The 16,372-nt window shown below is 50.3% G+C and overlaps 5 protein-coding genes across 5 annotated transcripts; 2 read left to right on the top strand and 3 right to left on the bottom strand.

Moving 5' to 3' along the window:
• Positions 1 to 140: 140 nt before the first annotated feature.
• hosA (histone deacetylase HOS2) lies at positions 141 to 1,867 on the bottom strand. Its single transcript, XM_025682167.1, has one exon. The coding sequence runs from the start codon at positions 1,736 to 1,738 to the stop codon at positions 284 to 286; it is 1,455 nt and encodes a 484-aa protein (XP_025543108.1). The 5' UTR covers positions 1,739 to 1,867; the 3' UTR covers positions 141 to 283.
• A 480-nt stretch (positions 1,868 to 2,347) lies between these two features.
• Positions 2,348 to 3,748, top strand: BO79DRAFT_285238 (isocitrate lyase/PEP mutase family protein). The gene is made up of 2 exons (XM_025688336.1): positions 2,348 to 2,615; positions 2,675 to 3,748. Exons 1-2 carry the CDS (start codon positions 2,481 to 2,483, stop codon positions 3,449 to 3,451), a joined length of 912 nt encoding a protein of 303 aa, XP_025543107.1. The 5' UTR covers positions 2,348 to 2,480; the 3' UTR covers positions 3,452 to 3,748.
• Positions 3,749 to 5,737: 1,989 nt separating this feature from the next.
• On the top strand, positions 5,738 to 7,283 carry aspf4 (allergen Asp F4). Its single transcript, XM_025682166.1, has one exon. It carries the CDS (start codon positions 5,994 to 5,996, stop codon positions 6,978 to 6,980), a length of 987 nt encoding a protein of 328 aa, XP_025543106.1. The 5' UTR covers positions 5,738 to 5,993; the 3' UTR covers positions 6,981 to 7,283.
• A 916-nt stretch (positions 7,284 to 8,199) lies between these two features.
• On the bottom strand, positions 8,200 to 8,758 carry BO79DRAFT_207402 (uncharacterized protein). Its single transcript, XM_025682165.1, has 2 exons — positions 8,655 to 8,758; positions 8,200 to 8,586 (listed from the first exon to the last, which is right to left on the bottom strand). Exon 2 carries the CDS (start codon positions 8,539 to 8,541, stop codon positions 8,275 to 8,277), a length of 267 nt encoding a protein of 88 aa, XP_025543105.1. The 5' UTR covers positions 8,542 to 8,586; positions 8,655 to 8,758; the 3' UTR covers positions 8,200 to 8,274.
• A 1,967-nt stretch (positions 8,759 to 10,725) lies between these two features.
• BO79DRAFT_188990 (mitochondrial import receptor subunit) lies at positions 10,726 to 12,322 on the bottom strand. The gene is made up of 3 exons (XM_025680625.1): positions 12,160 to 12,322; positions 11,914 to 12,052; positions 10,726 to 11,836 (listed from the first exon to the last, which is right to left on the bottom strand). Exons 1-3 carry the CDS (start codon positions 12,308 to 12,310, stop codon positions 10,780 to 10,782), a joined length of 1,347 nt encoding a protein of 448 aa, XP_025543104.1. The 5' UTR covers positions 12,311 to 12,322; the 3' UTR covers positions 10,726 to 10,779.
• Between the last annotated feature and the right edge of the window lie 4,050 nt (positions 12,323 to 16,372).

The following is a 16,372-nucleotide window of genomic DNA, read 5'->3' as shown; positions in this document are numbered from 1 at the left end:
CATATATATTATACAGGACAATATCATACCACCACCCCTTCCTCCTCCCCTCCAATACAAATGTATACTCTCTATAAGCAGCACACACCACCCAAAGATACAAGTAAACGACGCGATTATAATGAATTTTAGACAAAGGTAAAAAAAAAAAAAAAAAAAAAAAAGACAACGCCATCATCCGGCCCAATAGATTCCAGTTCCCCACCAACTCCAAAAAACAAACCCGACGAAGAAAATGCGAGACAGACACCCAAAGTAAAGAGAGAGGGTATGAAGGTGGGTATCAGAAAAGCTCCCCCCGCTGTCCAGCACCTCTCTCCAAATCTCTCCGTCGACTCGACTTTCCTAAACTACCACCGCCAGATCGTTCTTCGCGCTCCTCATCCATCATGGCCGTTTCTTCTTCGATTTCCTTCTCTGTATCTTCACGAAGACCGAGGATATCGGGAGGAATGAAGCTCATTTGCACGCTCGGAGCACCTTGGATATATCGGAGTTGTTCGCGGATGGATTGGAGCAAGCCGGCGAGGTAAGTGCGAGGGTTCTTGTTCTCGAGCTTGCGCATTTCCGAGAGGGGTGGGAAGAGAGAGAAGTCAGGGCCGAAGTGGTTGCGGAAGGTGACGGTTTCGGGGATGTGAGGGTCGATGGTATCTTGGGCGTCGATGAGGATGGAGGTTTCGTGGGCCCAGGCGCGGGAGACGTTGCGCGGGGTGTAACCGCCACCGCCAACGACGAGGAGTGGGAGGTTGAAGGTTTTGACGAAGGCGACGCAGGCGCCGTGGGCGGCGACGTTCAGGTTGAAGCAGCCGAGACGGTCGCAGCCGAGGGAGTCGGCACCGCATTGGAGGACGATGGCGCCGGGGCGGTAGACTTCGACGCAGGAGCCGACGACGTCGCGGAAGAGTTGGATGTAGGATTCGTCGTCGATGCCGTCGTGGAGGGGGACGTTGACGGAGTGGTGGGCGCCTGGGTTGAGGGGATGGGTGGGCCCTGTGCTGTCGAGGCCACCGGTGCCGGGGAAGAAGTTATCCTTGTCGTATTTGTGGAAAGAGACGGTAAGGACGCGGTCGGTGGACCAGAAGGCTTGCTCGACGCCGTCGCCGTGGTGGACGTCGATGTCGATGTACATGACGCGCGGGTGCAGGCGGAGGAGCTGCAGGATACCGAGGACGATGTCGTTGATGTAGCAGAAGCCGCTGGCTTCGGCCTTTTTGGCGTGATGTAGACCACCGGACCAGTTGACTGCGATCTCCGACTGGTTGTTGCAGAGCTTGCGGGCTGCGTCGATGGTGCCGCCGGCGTAGAGGGAGCAGTAGTTGTAGAGGCCGTCGAAGATAGGGCAGTCGTCACCGAAGTTGAAGCGCGCGATGTTTTCACTCTGTTCAGGGTTCTCCATGTCGCCCGGGACGACTTGCTTGAGGAAATCGAGGTAGTCTGATTTGTGGAAGTCGGCCAGCTCTTCGTAGGTGGCTGCGCGCGCCAGGTAGAGGTCCATCGCATGGTGCATGCCGTAGGCCATGACCAGCTGCTTGGTGAGGGTCAGACGCCATGGCTTCATGGGATGAGACTGGCCAAAGTGGTGTGGTTCGACGGCGGGATTGGCGTGCCAGGAGACGCGATATCCATTGGGGCGAGAGATGCCATTTTGTTGGCGTTCGTGGGTGACTTTGCGGTCGACGGAGAAGGTGGGTGCGGAGGACGGAGGGGCGTATTCTTGGACAATGGCGGAGCGGGCCATGAGGATCGATATCGGAGGGCTATGTAAGGAAATAGAGTCGAGGGGGACCGATCGGAGACGAAGAATAGGCGCGTCAGAGTTCAGATCATGCTGGCATGCGCGGAGAGCGGATGTGGAGGCGAAATGGACGTGGCGGGGAGAAGAAGAGCCGAAGAGAAACGGAAGTGCAGTTTGGAGTTCGAGTTCGCGGCAGAAAAAGCCGACGATCACCTGCGCTGGTTGGCCACGGATTGGAATCCCTGCAGCCCGCGATATAAGCTCAGCACTACGGAGTACGGAAGAATATGATATAGTAACAGGGCTCGGAAGAATACTTTTAGCTATCTAAAAGGATAGCACCAATTCGTGATAATTAACTATTCGCATACTATGTAGCATAGATGATTCAACGATCTGCAGCAAACTTGACAGGATCGGCTACTTCCGAGTCATGCTCAAATCCCGAATCATCCCCGAGGGATTACCTAACCTCCGCCGATGTCGGGTGGGCTCCCATGGCTTCACCTTTAAATTCTTCTTCCATCGCAGACTCGGAGGCGAAAGAAGACGTCTAGATCACAGATAAATCACTACTTGCAGCGATTGCGGGAGGCGATAACTGTCAGCCCACGCGAGTTCAAGTCTATAAAGTCACCAGCACCTACCTCTCGACAGCAACGAGTCTCAACGTCATCGGTACACCCTTCATAACTTCATAGAACGTTGTCATTCTTAACCGACATTTCTTCTACAAACCGCCATCATGCCTATGGTAACTGCAGCTACCAGCCTGCGACGGGCTTTGGAGAACCCTGACTCCTTCATTGTCGCCCCCGGGGTCTACGATGGACTGTCGGCTCGTGTCGCCCTTTCCGCGGGCTTCGACGCTCTGTACATGGTAAGTGGCGAATGTCACTATCTTTACATGCTGGTCAACCGGCTCATCAATCCTTACAGACCGGTGCTGGTACCGCTGCCTCGGTTCACGGCCAAGCAGACTTGGGCATCTGCACTCTCAACGACATGCGCGCCAACGCCGAAATGATCTCCAACATCTCCCCTAGCACTCCCGTAATTGCCGACGCTGATACCGGCTACGGCGGCCCCATCATGGTCGCGCGCACGACCGAGCAATACTCGCGGTCTGGAGTCGCCGCCTTCCACCTCGAGGACCAGGTTCAGACGAAGCGCTGCGGACATCTTGCCGGCAAGATTCTCGTGGACAGGGACACCTACGTAACACGGATCCGGGCAGCAGTGCAGGCCCGCCAGCGGATTGGTAGTGATATTGTTGTGATCGCCCGGACGGATTCCCTTCAAACCCACGGCTATGAGGAGAGCGTCGCAAGACTGCGGGCCGCGCGCGATGCAGGCGCGGACGTAGGATTCCTCGAGGGAATCACGTCCAGGGAGATGGCCCGGCAAGTGATTCAGGACCTGGCGGGGTGGCCGTTGCTACTGAACATGGTGGAGCACGGGGCCACGCCGTCGATCTCAGCGGCCGAGGCCAAGGAGATGGGCTTCCGCATCATCATCTTCCCATTCGCGGCATTGGGACCTGCCGTTGCAGCGATGCGCGACGCAATGGAGAAGCTGAAGAGGGACGGCATCCCGGGGTTGGACAAGGAGATGACACCACAGATGCTCTTCCGTGTGTGTGGATTGGATGAGAGCATGAAGGTGGATGCGCAGGCGGGGGGTGCTGCTTTCGACGGAGGCGTGGACCTGAAGTAGTTTGATGATTTCTTTGCGCAGTACATACCTTGGGGCCTACTTGAGGCTTAGAATATAATTGTATAGATGTAAATACATTTCATTTGATCTGATCCCGGAGAGCAGTAAGACATGGAGGCTGTTCGTCTCGAGGGTATAGCCATAAAATGAGAATGTAGGTAACTTAGGACTGATTGTTGCAACTGAATGGTGCTGACTGAGCACCGAATAGGCAATCGTCTAACCCTAATTAGGCCAACGACACGGAATTCGAAAGGAGGTGCTTAGTCACGCCGGATCATCGGGCCCCAAATTGAAGCTGACGAGTCGCTCTCCGCGACAGGAATAGTATCCGCTCCTCGTCTCGAACAGGGCAGCTGGCCTCTAATTTTAGAGGGCCCCCAGGCCGAAAAGGAGATTCTCAGCCCATCCAGGAAGTGGTCGGCTGATATTGAGGGCCGAACGTGGCTTACTGTTGGAAAGTCAGCAATTCCTGCCAACCGAGAAGGGGGTTCCGTCGGCATCCATGGGACAGAGACCCAGGGAAACACTATTTATTTACATGTGAAAAAAGTAGTATAGATAGAGAGGTATAGAACAACGCTCTCCTATGAGTGCAAGAGCTAGTTCCCATAAAATCCAAGACAACGTTCGATAGTCCAGCCAGTTTTCGGTGGCCAGAACTTGGCAGGTCGCACCCCCTCGGTGGATTAAGCGACTATCGTTACCCAGACTTGCCGGTCACGGGCCAACAACAGGCAATGACAGTTGGGGTGGACTCGGACACGGGCTGAAGATTACCGAGTTGTCGCTGTGCTAAACTCTAGTGGCCCGCTGGCCAGATGGTCCATGGGATGACCAGTGATTTCGATACAGACAGCAAAACTCGATTGTTGGTGTTGTTGTTTGGGGATGCTGACCATGGCTGCGCAGGATGTTTGGAATTCCGCTTGCCGCCGTCCCTGGATTTTGGGGGTCTTGATCAGGGTCCGCGCCAGGGTCAAATTGGGGTTAAGCCGTGGCATTCAGGGTCACTTGGTGGGCAAAACAGCCGGACCCTTAGGGGTCCTGCAAGCCCTTTTTTACCTGAAGCTATACCAAAATACCAATATTACCGTAACGATTCAAGGTGGATGCAGTGAGAGCAAAAGTCACTGCCTGCCTTGCCTTTCCACCCGAACGCAGGCTCCAGTCTTACGGTGTGCAATCTCACGGTCTGGCCTGTATTCATCCACTGTCAGTCCATCGGATCAAATCACTGTCCAACGTGGGTCTTGACGTGGCGATGGGCTGGCTCGTTCCTGGGTAACCGGCAGCAAGGTCGGGATTCGACCAAGCAACAATGACTGAAGTTGAAGTGACTTGTTCATGGGTGAAATTAGATTGGACAGCAGAATAATGGTGCGAATGACGTATCAATAAGCAGTGCGATTTACTCTGTCGGATTCTTGCGATCGGGCAGCATTCCAACTGGATTCCATGCATCTAATCAAACCCCGCCCTATCGTGAGGCGTCCACTGATCGATCGTTAGGCGATGAGATCCACGGAATTCACTTCCTCTGGATTGCTGACATGCTGGGATTCTCAGCATCACTAGTACTAACTCAAGAGACGGTGTAGACTTGTTGAAGTGTGTACCTGAACACGATGCAGCACAAAGTGCTGAGTGCATCTGTAAGGTACCAGGCACCGTACGGTATTGTACAACGGCAGGCGCGATCGGCGGGGCGGTTCCAGGGATTGCGAGTCTCGACCTACAAAGCATATCCTATCTACCATTGACTGTTGATGTTATTCATTATACTACCTGCTAAATGGGTATGCTAACAGTCGGACCTTATCCGAACGTAGAATATAAGTGGGTAATTATTGTGTTTACTGGGTCAATAAATCGAGTTCCAACCATGCTATATCGAGGTAACTATGCTGTACTCTGTATTTGCAGACGAAAGAAGGATTTGGGTTTAGACCCCAAGTGGGGGCTCATCCCACCAATGACACGCCATGTTGCAGCATTCGAACGGCAAGCTCAGGAACCGATGCTCGTCTTCAACCAATCAGTCGCCCCCAAAGCCAAGTGACTCCCCTGATCGACCCCCTTTTAATTTAATGAAATCCAATTACAGGTCCAACTTGATACGAAGAGGACCGTTTGATGCGGGAAAAAGTGAAAAACCCATGCAGAGTGAAAGAAAGGAACGATGGTAACGAACTGAATGGGAAACTCCCCTTCCACGATCTGGGCCTGGCCTTTCCATCTCCTCCCCCCCCTCTGGCTTTTCTTATTATTATCTCCTCTTTCCCCCCGGCTCTTCCCTTCCTCTTCCTCTCTCTCTCCCTCTCTGCTCTGCAACTGCTTTGCTCTCCTTCTCGGGTACACATCTCACTCCTTTGTGTGTGTTTGTTTCAAGGCTGAGCGTCCCTATTGGTGTTGCTCGCGTCATTCATTACTCCCAATCTACTCACTCTCTTTCATCAATCGTGTACCCTGAACCCGGTTGCTTTGTTCCAATACAACACCTGTGATACCCATTCAGTTCATTGTTCATCAACCCAACATCATGCAGCTCAAGAACTCCATGCTCCTGCTGGCCGCTCTGACGGCTGGCTCCGCTACTGCTCGCCTGCACGGCCATGAACGCCGTCACCACCACAACGACAAGCGTGACGTCGGCGATGTCGTCGTCGCTACTATCGACGGTCAAAAGGTCTCCTGGATCAACGAGTGGTCCGGTGTCGCCGCTACCACCGTCTCTGAGGCTGCCACTACTCAGGTGTCTGTCGAAGCTGCCGCTACTGTCTCCGTGGCCGCCTCCGTCGTTGCTTCCGTCTCGGCGGTTCCTTCTGCTTCCAGCTCTTCCGGCGCAGCCACTGCTAGTGGATCCTGCTCGAGCTGGACCGACACCCTCTCGTCCGGCGATTACTCTCGTGCCGGCTTTGGCAAGTCCACAGTCAGCAAGCGCACCACCAACGCCATCTACTACACCGGCAATGTCGGCAGCCCTTGGGGTAGCAACATCATCGAAGTCGACGCCTCGAACGCCTGCCAGTACAAGCACGTCGTCCGCATTGACGGCAGTGAGACTGACGACTGGACCGTCGTCTTCTGGAACAAGATCGGACCCGATGGAGGTCTGAACGGCTGGTACGGCAACTCTGCTCTGACCCTGACCATCAAGCCCGGTACCTCTCGCTACGTTGCCTTCGACGATGACTCTCAGGGTGGCTGGGGTGCTGCCAAGGGTGACAAGCTCCCCACCGACGAGTATGGCGGTTACTCCTGCACCTGGGGTGAATTCGACTTCGGTAACACTAGCAACGAAGGCTGGTCCGGCTGGGACGTGTCTGCCATCCAGGCCCAGAACTCCAAGCAGGAGGTGCAGGGTATGAAGATCTGCGACCACCAGGGCAGTGGATGCTCCAGTATCTCCAAGTCGGCCAGCAGCGTCATCAATGCCTACACGGCTGCCCTTGCTGCTGCCGATGGCATCGGTGGTTCCCTGGCCTCCGGCCCCGTCCGTCTCCAGGTCACCATCGACTTCGAGTAGATGTGTCTTGTCATTAATTTGTTCAGATTTCTTTATTTCTTTTCAAATATTCCCTTCGGTAAACTTGGCTTGGGGTTAGGGTGTTTTTGTGTGTGTGCAGGCCTGCACCGGGTCCTTCGGGGTCTGACCCTCGCAGCTGGAAGTGAGGGTTACATTGCACGTCCGACCCTTGCCGTGCTGCCAGGATCTGCTTGCTTGATACGTTCGATTGTACATACATCCATATACCACCGTGATTATTGAGTTATGAGTAACTTTATACTCTAAGTTTCAATCCTTTAATCATGTTTTTACATAAGTGACCATATGATTAGTATTTATACTTTATATCTAAACTTGTATAGTATCCTCAGTTCTGCATATTCTCTCAACTGTTACTCTGATTGGTAAGCTGCATCTTGCTATGCAATAGCCATCTCCCTTATCTATACACCTTTCCCCATGCCTATCTAGTATTCCAGACCCGGCTTGCAATCAGATGGATACATGACAATAACCATAACAACTGAGTTCACCTCACAGCTAACGAACATACTCTAAGCATGAAATGTAATAACTACCTAGTATTTAGTTATATCCAATCTATTAAGTAGTTATACCCGCTCATCAGCTCAAAAATACATTCATCTAGACTGATAAGCATTTCCATTCCCCTTTCTCTTCATGTATGGGATTAAACCGTGCTAAAGCTGCATTGTAACACTCCACAATGGATATAGAAGACCCCTTGGGCATTGAAAAATAGGAGCTGGAGTAGCTATAAGCTAGTTCGCTGACCTTGGCTAAGTAAGTATACAGCCCAACTAACTACTTGAAATGACTGACTACCAAGCAAAATCATTGCAACGTTTTGGAGGTTATTGCCGATTTGTCAGGTTCAACGCCGGTTAGCTTAAGGTCAAGGTATGGTGTTGAGATCACTGCTTGGTTACTTTACTTACTTACTTTATTCTAACGTCCGTATTGTATGTATGTCCTGGAGGTCTAGCATAAGAATATTAGGACTGGTATGCTCTTGGGAAGCTGTTCCCGGTGAGTCGAATGTACTACTATTTAATCTTCATACGAATCTCCTTCACAGGCAAGATGGCACGGCTCCACGTCTACCAGATTGTCATAGCTGAAGGATAACATGTCCAAAGTTGGTCAATATAACATATATCCTGTATTTCAACCCGAGGAACAAAAAGACTACAGCTATACACTTGCATGTATTTACCATCGCAGCAGGTGTTTGTAACTATACTCGGCACAGCACTTAAACCATCTGAAGATCAAGTTGCGAATGACATAATCAAAGACCCGGACACTTTCCTCCTTCGCGCATTCCACGCTGAGTATAGAGGTAAGCTGCAAAAGCAAAACATTCCTGGTCGTGGGAGCAGAACTTTATCACATTATCGGTGAAGTTCGTCCCGGCGTTCGGTAGTTGTCGATGCGCATTGAGCTGTGGGCTAATATATTGGTACTCCGGGTATTCGAAGATTTGATAGGAATTCACACTCAATGAGAATGAAGATAAGATGGTCAAGAGGAGTGGGATGGATGCCGAGGGCTTCATTTCGGCGGATGAGTGCCGGTCGAGGAGGAAGTAGGGTGTTTATAGCTGGGTTGGCACTGCAGGTTAGTTGATGAAGTAAGTGAAGATGGTTATGGTGCTTGCTTGTCTCTTACTTATACGAGAACTGTGGAAGTGATTTCCTTTACCCTGCACTGTGACTGGGTCATATCCACCAGACACGATGGTAGAATCAAATTTGACAGATGCTTGACCTGCCTACAGGGTGTTATACTTCTTAGTGAGGAGACGATGAATTGCAATCATCAAACTGCTGTAGCGATACTGTGCCCCTCACCTACCCACACAGACGTTAGCCAAGACGTTTAGGCCTGATACAGACTGCAGGCGAGAATCTAACCCTGCCAGTGTCTCACCTGCGTAGTATTGCATTGCACACTAAAGCCGTTCGCCGAAGCGCTAGTCAGGGCTCACATGAGGCAGGCAGGCTGAGAGACCTGCGCGTGCAACCAGGGAGAATATCTTTGTCGAAGCAAGCTGGAACTCAAATAGTCTAACGCTTTCATCCCAGTGCGATGGTGCCTTATGGATGGTTCGGTAACTTAAGCCTTCAGCAGATCTATCCTTCATCCTTGACTACATTCAGTAACGTATGTGGAAGAAGGCATCTATCTCACCATCGCAATATATCCAACTGTCAATAGAAATGGGACACTAACCAACACCCAATAGATTAGTAAATGTTACATGTCTACCTTGATGTTCACCATCCAAATACCACCATCTGACAAGTGGCGCGAGTATGCACCCTGCTCGCACCCGGAACATATTCCCTGTAAGGCTGGAGGCCCGAGCAAGCGCTAGTTAGATAGTCGAGATATTTGGATAACAGGGACCCCACAGGTATTCTTCTCTCATCTCTTAAGAGCCAGTCCCTCCCAATCTCCTCTATCACCCCTACATAACAATGATCTCCCCAGCAGAAATCATCACCTCCCTGTTCAGCGGGGTGGTCGTCTCGAATATATACCTCATAATAATGCACCTCACTCCGATCCCTCAAACTGTCCGCTGCCTTCCCTTTGGCCAGGCGTATGTCCTCGCTCTCCAGGCGATGGTCGCGGCTTGTATTGTGCGGATGCAATGCGTCATCCTGAATCAGCCATTCCAGCTCCGATTGAGGAAGATCAAAGCCCTTCTCTTTCTTTATGCTGTCTTTCCGATGCCGATACTTGTGGTATGGGTGGATACTAACGTTCTTCCCAGGGCGTGTGGGTGTCGGTGTTGGAGTTGATAGTGGGCATATACCGGCTGAGGCGTCTAAGATCTTGTTGGGTGGGACTGGGTGTGAGATGAATAAGTTCTTATACTAGGCGACTTTTGCGTCTGTCTGCTTTGTATCAGGAGGCTTCAGTTTGTATTGGTGCTGTCCAATGTTGATATGAATGTACCAAAGAGGAACTATTTATTTCAATACCTCCACACATGTTAGGGATCCCTTTCCAGTCAACAGAGCACAGTAGTATCCCTGTCTCAGAAAGAAAGCACGCCTCTGCAGTAGTGTATATTGTGGGCTTGGGGCGCTCCGCAAACACGTACCTCGCTGGAGACGGGCAAGGCTTTTCATAATACAAATGAGTGAGAGGTAGTAGGAGGTCGGAGGTAGGAGAAGGAGATAAATCCCAAGGTTTCTCGCAATACTGCTCTGTATCAGAGAATAACAAATACTTCGAATCTTGTCGTATTTGAAAAATACTCTGCTGTATCTTCCATTCTTTGTTCCATCCACATCATCCTGTTTACATAAGTTCTTCCCTGGGATCTATGGACACTATACGTGGCAGCCTTACTACCTCCTGTTTGTTTCACTGGTTTATAGTCAAACGAACTTCGTATTTAGCATTTGGTTCTGTCCTAACATTATTAATCTTGTCGTGGAATTTGAGGGTAGTAGCACAGGTAAGTAACTGAAGGATTAAGAACACATTGAAGGTATGTAATACGCACTTGTACTTCCTTTATAAGTTGATTAGGGTGCCCCAAATAATTTTATTCCTACCTATGACGTGTGCGATCTGTCGATGTTTATCTATATCCAAGATAGAAGAACTATGGGTGCAGTTTGCAAGTTCAAGACCAAGCAAGAAACATTCTATGTAGGAAGTAGGGAAACAATACACTCCGCTGGAAATGTTGATATAAGACTCAGAAGAAACTGTTTGGCTACTCTTACATCACCCTTGATGGGAAATTCTTAATAAACAATCTATCTAATAAACACTATAGATCAAGATCACGCAAAACCTTCATCGCGTCCATTTCAAGATCTAGTTCCTCTTCCTTTTTCCCTTCCCCTTCACCTTCCTCGTCATCTACCACCTCGAACTCTCCCTCCTCGTGTACAGGTTGAACAGTCTGTGTCCAACCCTTCCGAATCGACGGTTGGAACGTAAGATACCCAACAAACGCCGCAACACTCACAACCGCATACCCAACCGACAACCACACATCCTTCGACTGTGCGGCGGCAAACGCCGACATCGTCCTACGCTCAATCCCACTCAGCTCCCCGTTGTCATCAATCGCCTCCTTCATCCGGTTATTCAAGCGGATATCCTTCCAGATAGGTGTCGCATCCGCAAGGGTATTGTAAAGGGTGCTTCCAATCGTAGCCAACCGGGCCCGTTGCGGTGCCTGCCATGGCAGGATCGATGATCGTGACCTCTTAGTATCATCCGAAGGAAGAGCATGTTCGAGCTCAACCACACCGAAGATCTCCTTTACCATTCGCTCCGTATACGCCGTCACCTGGGGTGCCTTGCTGCGCATCGCATCCCTCAGCCAGGAGTTAGGTAGCTCCGGCACAAGCGCCAGACTCAGGTATCCCAGCGCCAGACAGTCCAGGCTTGTAGGTCCGTCCTCGCGGGTGTGCAGAAAGTATCCCTTCCCGTTGAGGATTTCCTCGAGCGGCTCGAACAGTTCCGCGGTCAACGCCTCCAGCTTGAACTGGTTCTGCTGCGCCGTCTTGCCGATTAGGGATGAAACGGTGTCGCGCGGCTGGGGGATGAGGTTCTTGGGGATCTGGCCTGCTGCGACGGCGGCGGAGTGGTCACGTTTCCGTTGGTCTTCGATGGCTTGTATGTCCAGGGAGGAGAGGCCGAGATGTTCGGTGCGGGTTTTGGCGGCGCTGTGAAGTTTCGGGGGGAGGATCCATTGGTTGGGCCATTGGAGGATGGCGCCGTAGGAGGGAGAGGTGCAGTTGTAGTAGTTTTGGCTGGTGACGTAGAGGGAGAGGTCGAGGAGGGATTGAGCGCGGGATTCAAGGAAGGCGGAGAAGCTGTTAATGATCAGTTAGAACTATCTCTTCTCCTGACGGATTATAATCTCAAATTACTGGGACGTGGGAAAGCATACGCAATGTTATCTGCTTTTTCGAGTCCATCGAGACCCTGATCCAGGTCCCAGTCGCCGTTCGAATACTGACGGAGGTAATCGACGATATTGCGGAACCTGCTCACCCATGTTGAGCCATTTTTGAGAGCCGGTAGTTCGCCTATGAGATTGTATTTATTAGTCAAATGCGTCATTAATCCCACAAGTGTAGAGCAGGGGCCCTCCAGAAACTAGCATTCGGAGAATAAACCACTCAGATAAACATACAAGTCGGCGACACGGAAGGATCACTGCTTGCGACGAGCACCCAGGCGTCCTTGGGCACGGTCAGGGACAGATACGTAATAGCGGCGAGACATTGCGCATCAATAGACGGCAATGAAAATGCCGGACCCCAAATATGAAGTTCCAGAACCATCTTTTCCGGTCGTTGCGGCGATGGCCAGACAGATGGAGGTTGCGTTGTTGGACCGGTGCTATCACGTGGAGATTCCGTCGCCGGGCGGCGAGACTGGTCGCCTGAGGCTGACAGGCAACCATTCCAGCATCAACTAACTACTCCGTATCTTTCGGAGTATCTACTTGCTACGGAGTATACACGATATAGAGCGGGGAAGAAAGAAGCATGATGTGGATCGATCCCACGTATGCCAGGACGTAGATATCATCCTGCCTGATCTAGTAAGTGGTTGGTGCGACTGGCCAGTGCAACAGATACAGTACAAGCAGCAAAGTAGGGTCATCGGGTATGTTGAGATGGCATTGAGTAAATTAAATCCATAGGGGTTTTGGTTTCACTTTGTGTCATTAACCCCTCCTTTTAGGCGAGGTAATCAGTCTACTAATCGGTCTAAGTATGAGTGATTTTCTTCGCATCCGCGTCCCGATCGTAATTGATGATAGGAGAAGGGCCTGGGAGTTTGAAGCTAGGGAAGTAGTCAGATAACTAGCTAGCTAGTTGGTAGCTATTCAGCCAAGTAAACTGACTGACAGGAGTGTATGCGATACTCAAGCCACACCTACCTACTCCGTTACTAGTAGAGGTAGTCAACGACCAAATTAGTAGTTAGTGGTGTAGTAGTATCTACCGGCTCCCGCAGAATTAATCAAGAGATGTCTGCAGAAGTTGAATGACACCCACTTAGCGCCATAACTACAACAAGAAAGTAAGATTTAATTTTACCGCATCCATCTCTGCCATCCAATCCAGCACATGGCATGACATGTTCAATCCCGGGATTTGACATCGGCCTAATGAACTAACGCTCAGTCCCTGCTTACAATACGGGTTAATGGTGAGCAAAATAAATAAAAATAACTAAATAGTAATAACGGGCTCCAGGTACATCCGGGGTCAGTTGACCTGCGATCGGACATTCGTGCTAAACCCATCTAAGGTTCAGAGAACGTGGAAGACAATAACAGAAACAGGGCAGGATTATGGAGCTTAGGTCGTACCTCTACCCTCCACCCCGCCACGTATACCCGTTATATCGAAAAGCGGGCAATCAAGGCACGGGTTTCTCGGTCCTACTAGGCAGACACACACATACAGGTGGGCCGGTCCTTGAACCGGATGAGGTATGTAGATAGTAAGTACCTCATACATACATACACATAGTAATCTACCTATAGAGAGAGGGAATAAATTATCAGCTTATCATTGATCAGCATTCTGTTTATCGTCAGGCTACTTACCCGCATCCAATTATCCATTCATCCATGGCATGCGCTTGGCTTCCTACATATGCAATGCAGGTGGCATGTGGTTTGCTTGGCGGTTACGAGATTAGATTCCACAAGTTGGGTGGGAGGGTGAAGAGGAGGAAGAGGGGTCCTTAGAACCGGTCTTTGACACACAAACTATCCAACCAATAACCACTTATTGGCATAGATAGATAGATAGTCGAGTCGGTTCCTGTTTAGTAGTACTAAGTCCTGCGGTAGAGCCCGTCGTATCAGGTGCGCCACCCGGGCCGCGCAGGCCAGGGTGCGTACCTCGCAGAAACTATTGCATCAAGTAAGAAAAAAAGCAATATTGCAGTACAACTGATAAGGAATTGCGGGAGAGGCGGAAGACTTGTGTTTCTTTTTTTCCCCTCGCTTGGATCACCGTATGATCGAGTCATAATCTTGTCAAATGCCGCTATCTGATTACTCAATTCAGTGCGGTACATGCGCCAAAAGAGGGACTGGGACTGACGCTAAAGGTGAATGGGGGTTCTCCGTACTACAAGAGGGGGAGGGGGGAATCGCAGCGCTATTGATTCAGAATCCCTGCTGGGCTGCGCTGTTGTTACTCCGCTGCTGGACGTTGCCCTGTGTATCTGTGTGTGCTTCCTGTCGATCTTCTTTAGGGAGGGGGAGTTCCCCGCGGTCACACAGGTTACTCAAGCAATGCACCATGCAATGCTGCAATGCAGTTATCATGAGATGCTTACAGTACTACAGTATGCGTTGTTTTAAGATTGCAAGATAGGAAGTAAATGGTCAAAGAATTTGATAGTCTCATTAGCAATGTCAAAGCGCAGCCAAGAATGCGAAATGCCGCTGGGTATATTAAGTCTATTATACATGCCGTCGATTTCAGATAAAGCTCAAATCCCAAATGTGGATGATAACAATCAAGATGGTACACATGACTGGAAAAGGAAATAAAAGGGATTAAGTAATTGTTGAACCCCGTGTGCGAATGGAATCCAAGGTTTCCGAACAACGCATTGACATCGGTGGGGATCGTGCGATCCATGCTGCAATTGGGTTGGTCGATGAGCAATACCCGAACTTGCACATGAAACTCGTATGCTCGCGAGTCTTGTCGTCATCACTTGGTGTTGCAGGGTCCGGTTGCTGACAAGGCTGGTTGGAGATAAATGGCCCGAGAGTGGGGAACCAATAGCGAGTCACAGCATCATGGTCCCTAGTAGTCTTGTCGAATCGGGCCCCCCTGCAGTGCGATAGGATCTGCCGATCACTCGACAGCCGCGTGAGCTGATGCAGTGCAACGATTCGATGTCGCAATGTCAAAACGTCATTGTAGATTGGGAGCAGAGAGCGCCTGCGCGTGGTCCCGGAGAATAGTATGGAGAATTAAAGACCGGCCCAGGAGAGGCTTCCGTGTGGCGGTGGTAGTCGAAAAGTCCGAAAGATGGCGAATCGAAGGTTGTTGAGGAATGCGAATAAAAGGTATAAGTGGAAAGGAGCAGAGCCATAGTGTAATGTCCCAAAAACGAAATCGTGATAACCATATGCCGAAAGGTGCAACTCCCATGTCATGAGAGACTCGAACCGGCCCACATTGTCACTGTTCCTGGCGGAGTTGGTGGGAAGAGCTGTGGTTGAACCGGCTGAGTCTGTCGGTCGTCAAGTTCATATCAAGTGAATTGCCCGTTGTGTTTACTTGGGGAGCGGAGGAAGAGGACCCTTTGGCGGGGGACCAGGGCAAGGAGGGAACTGAGAGGTAGAGCCACCGATGGAAGGCATGATGATGATGTAGTTGTGGATGATGGTAATGGGTGGTGTGCGTGGTGATGGTAGTAGTGGTGTGAATGAAGTAGTAGTAATAGTAGTGTGGTGGTTGATGTAGTGTAGTGTAGCACGCGAGTTGTTTGAGAGGATTGAAGTTGAATAAACCAAGAGGATTGAAGAAGACGAGGTCAGATGGGCGTCTAATATATACTTGAGAGCTTCCCTCAATTTTCTGTGCCCTTATTTTTATTTTTATTTTTTGAAGAAAAGACCAACCGGGGTGATTGGCGCTGAACCAGAAGTAGAATAATAATAATGAAAAATAATAATGGGGACAGAATAATCAGAAGGAAAAAGAAAAAATTAAAATTAAATCATAAATTATAGAATCATAATTTTTTTTTTTTTCCACTTCCCTTTCCCCTGTCGGGAAACAGCTGAGCTCCACCGGCCGGACAGGAGGAAACGAACTACGTCAGAATCTGACCGCGTCCTTACACTAGTGCGGTACGGGTGGGCTGCCAGATGGATTCTCGATGGATGCCTTTGCTGTTGAGGCCCCAATGGGAAATCCCAGGGAAATTTTCTAGAAGCTCCTGTTGTCCCACTCCGGCCGGGGACTGGCCTTCACCGCTGAGACTTTTTGCCTCCCCCTTTTTTTTCTTGGGTTCCGCAGGTCTAATTAACATGCGCATTATCGGAGCTTATTTGATGGGGTGTGGACTGATGGTGGTGCTAGGTGGGCGTCTCAATCAGAAACAAAGGGTTGTCTGTAAGGGCGATAAAATGTCACAGCCGAACAAATGGACGGGAAGAAAATGGGAGGGGAAAAAAGTTAGTCTACTTAGTTCACAGTGAAGGAGAAACAGGATCGAAGGAAAGAAGAGGAACAAGAACAAGAACAAGAACAAACGAAAGACACAGAGCGAAAAATGAGAGGGAACAAGTGAACACGAAATTGAACAAGGCAAGCAAGCATTCCTGACCCACTCCAGCGTTTATCGTTCTCTTT

The sequence above is a fragment of the Aspergillus costaricaensis genome, assembly GCF_003184835.1.
Source record: "Aspergillus costaricaensis CBS 115574 unplaced genomic scaffold BO79scaffold_5, whole genome shotgun sequence".
Taxonomy (NCBI): domain Eukaryota; kingdom Fungi; phylum Ascomycota; class Eurotiomycetes; order Eurotiales; family Aspergillaceae; genus Aspergillus; species Aspergillus costaricensis.
Note: the sequence above shows the minus strand (reverse complement) of the source record. Positions and strands in the feature narration are given on the sequence as shown.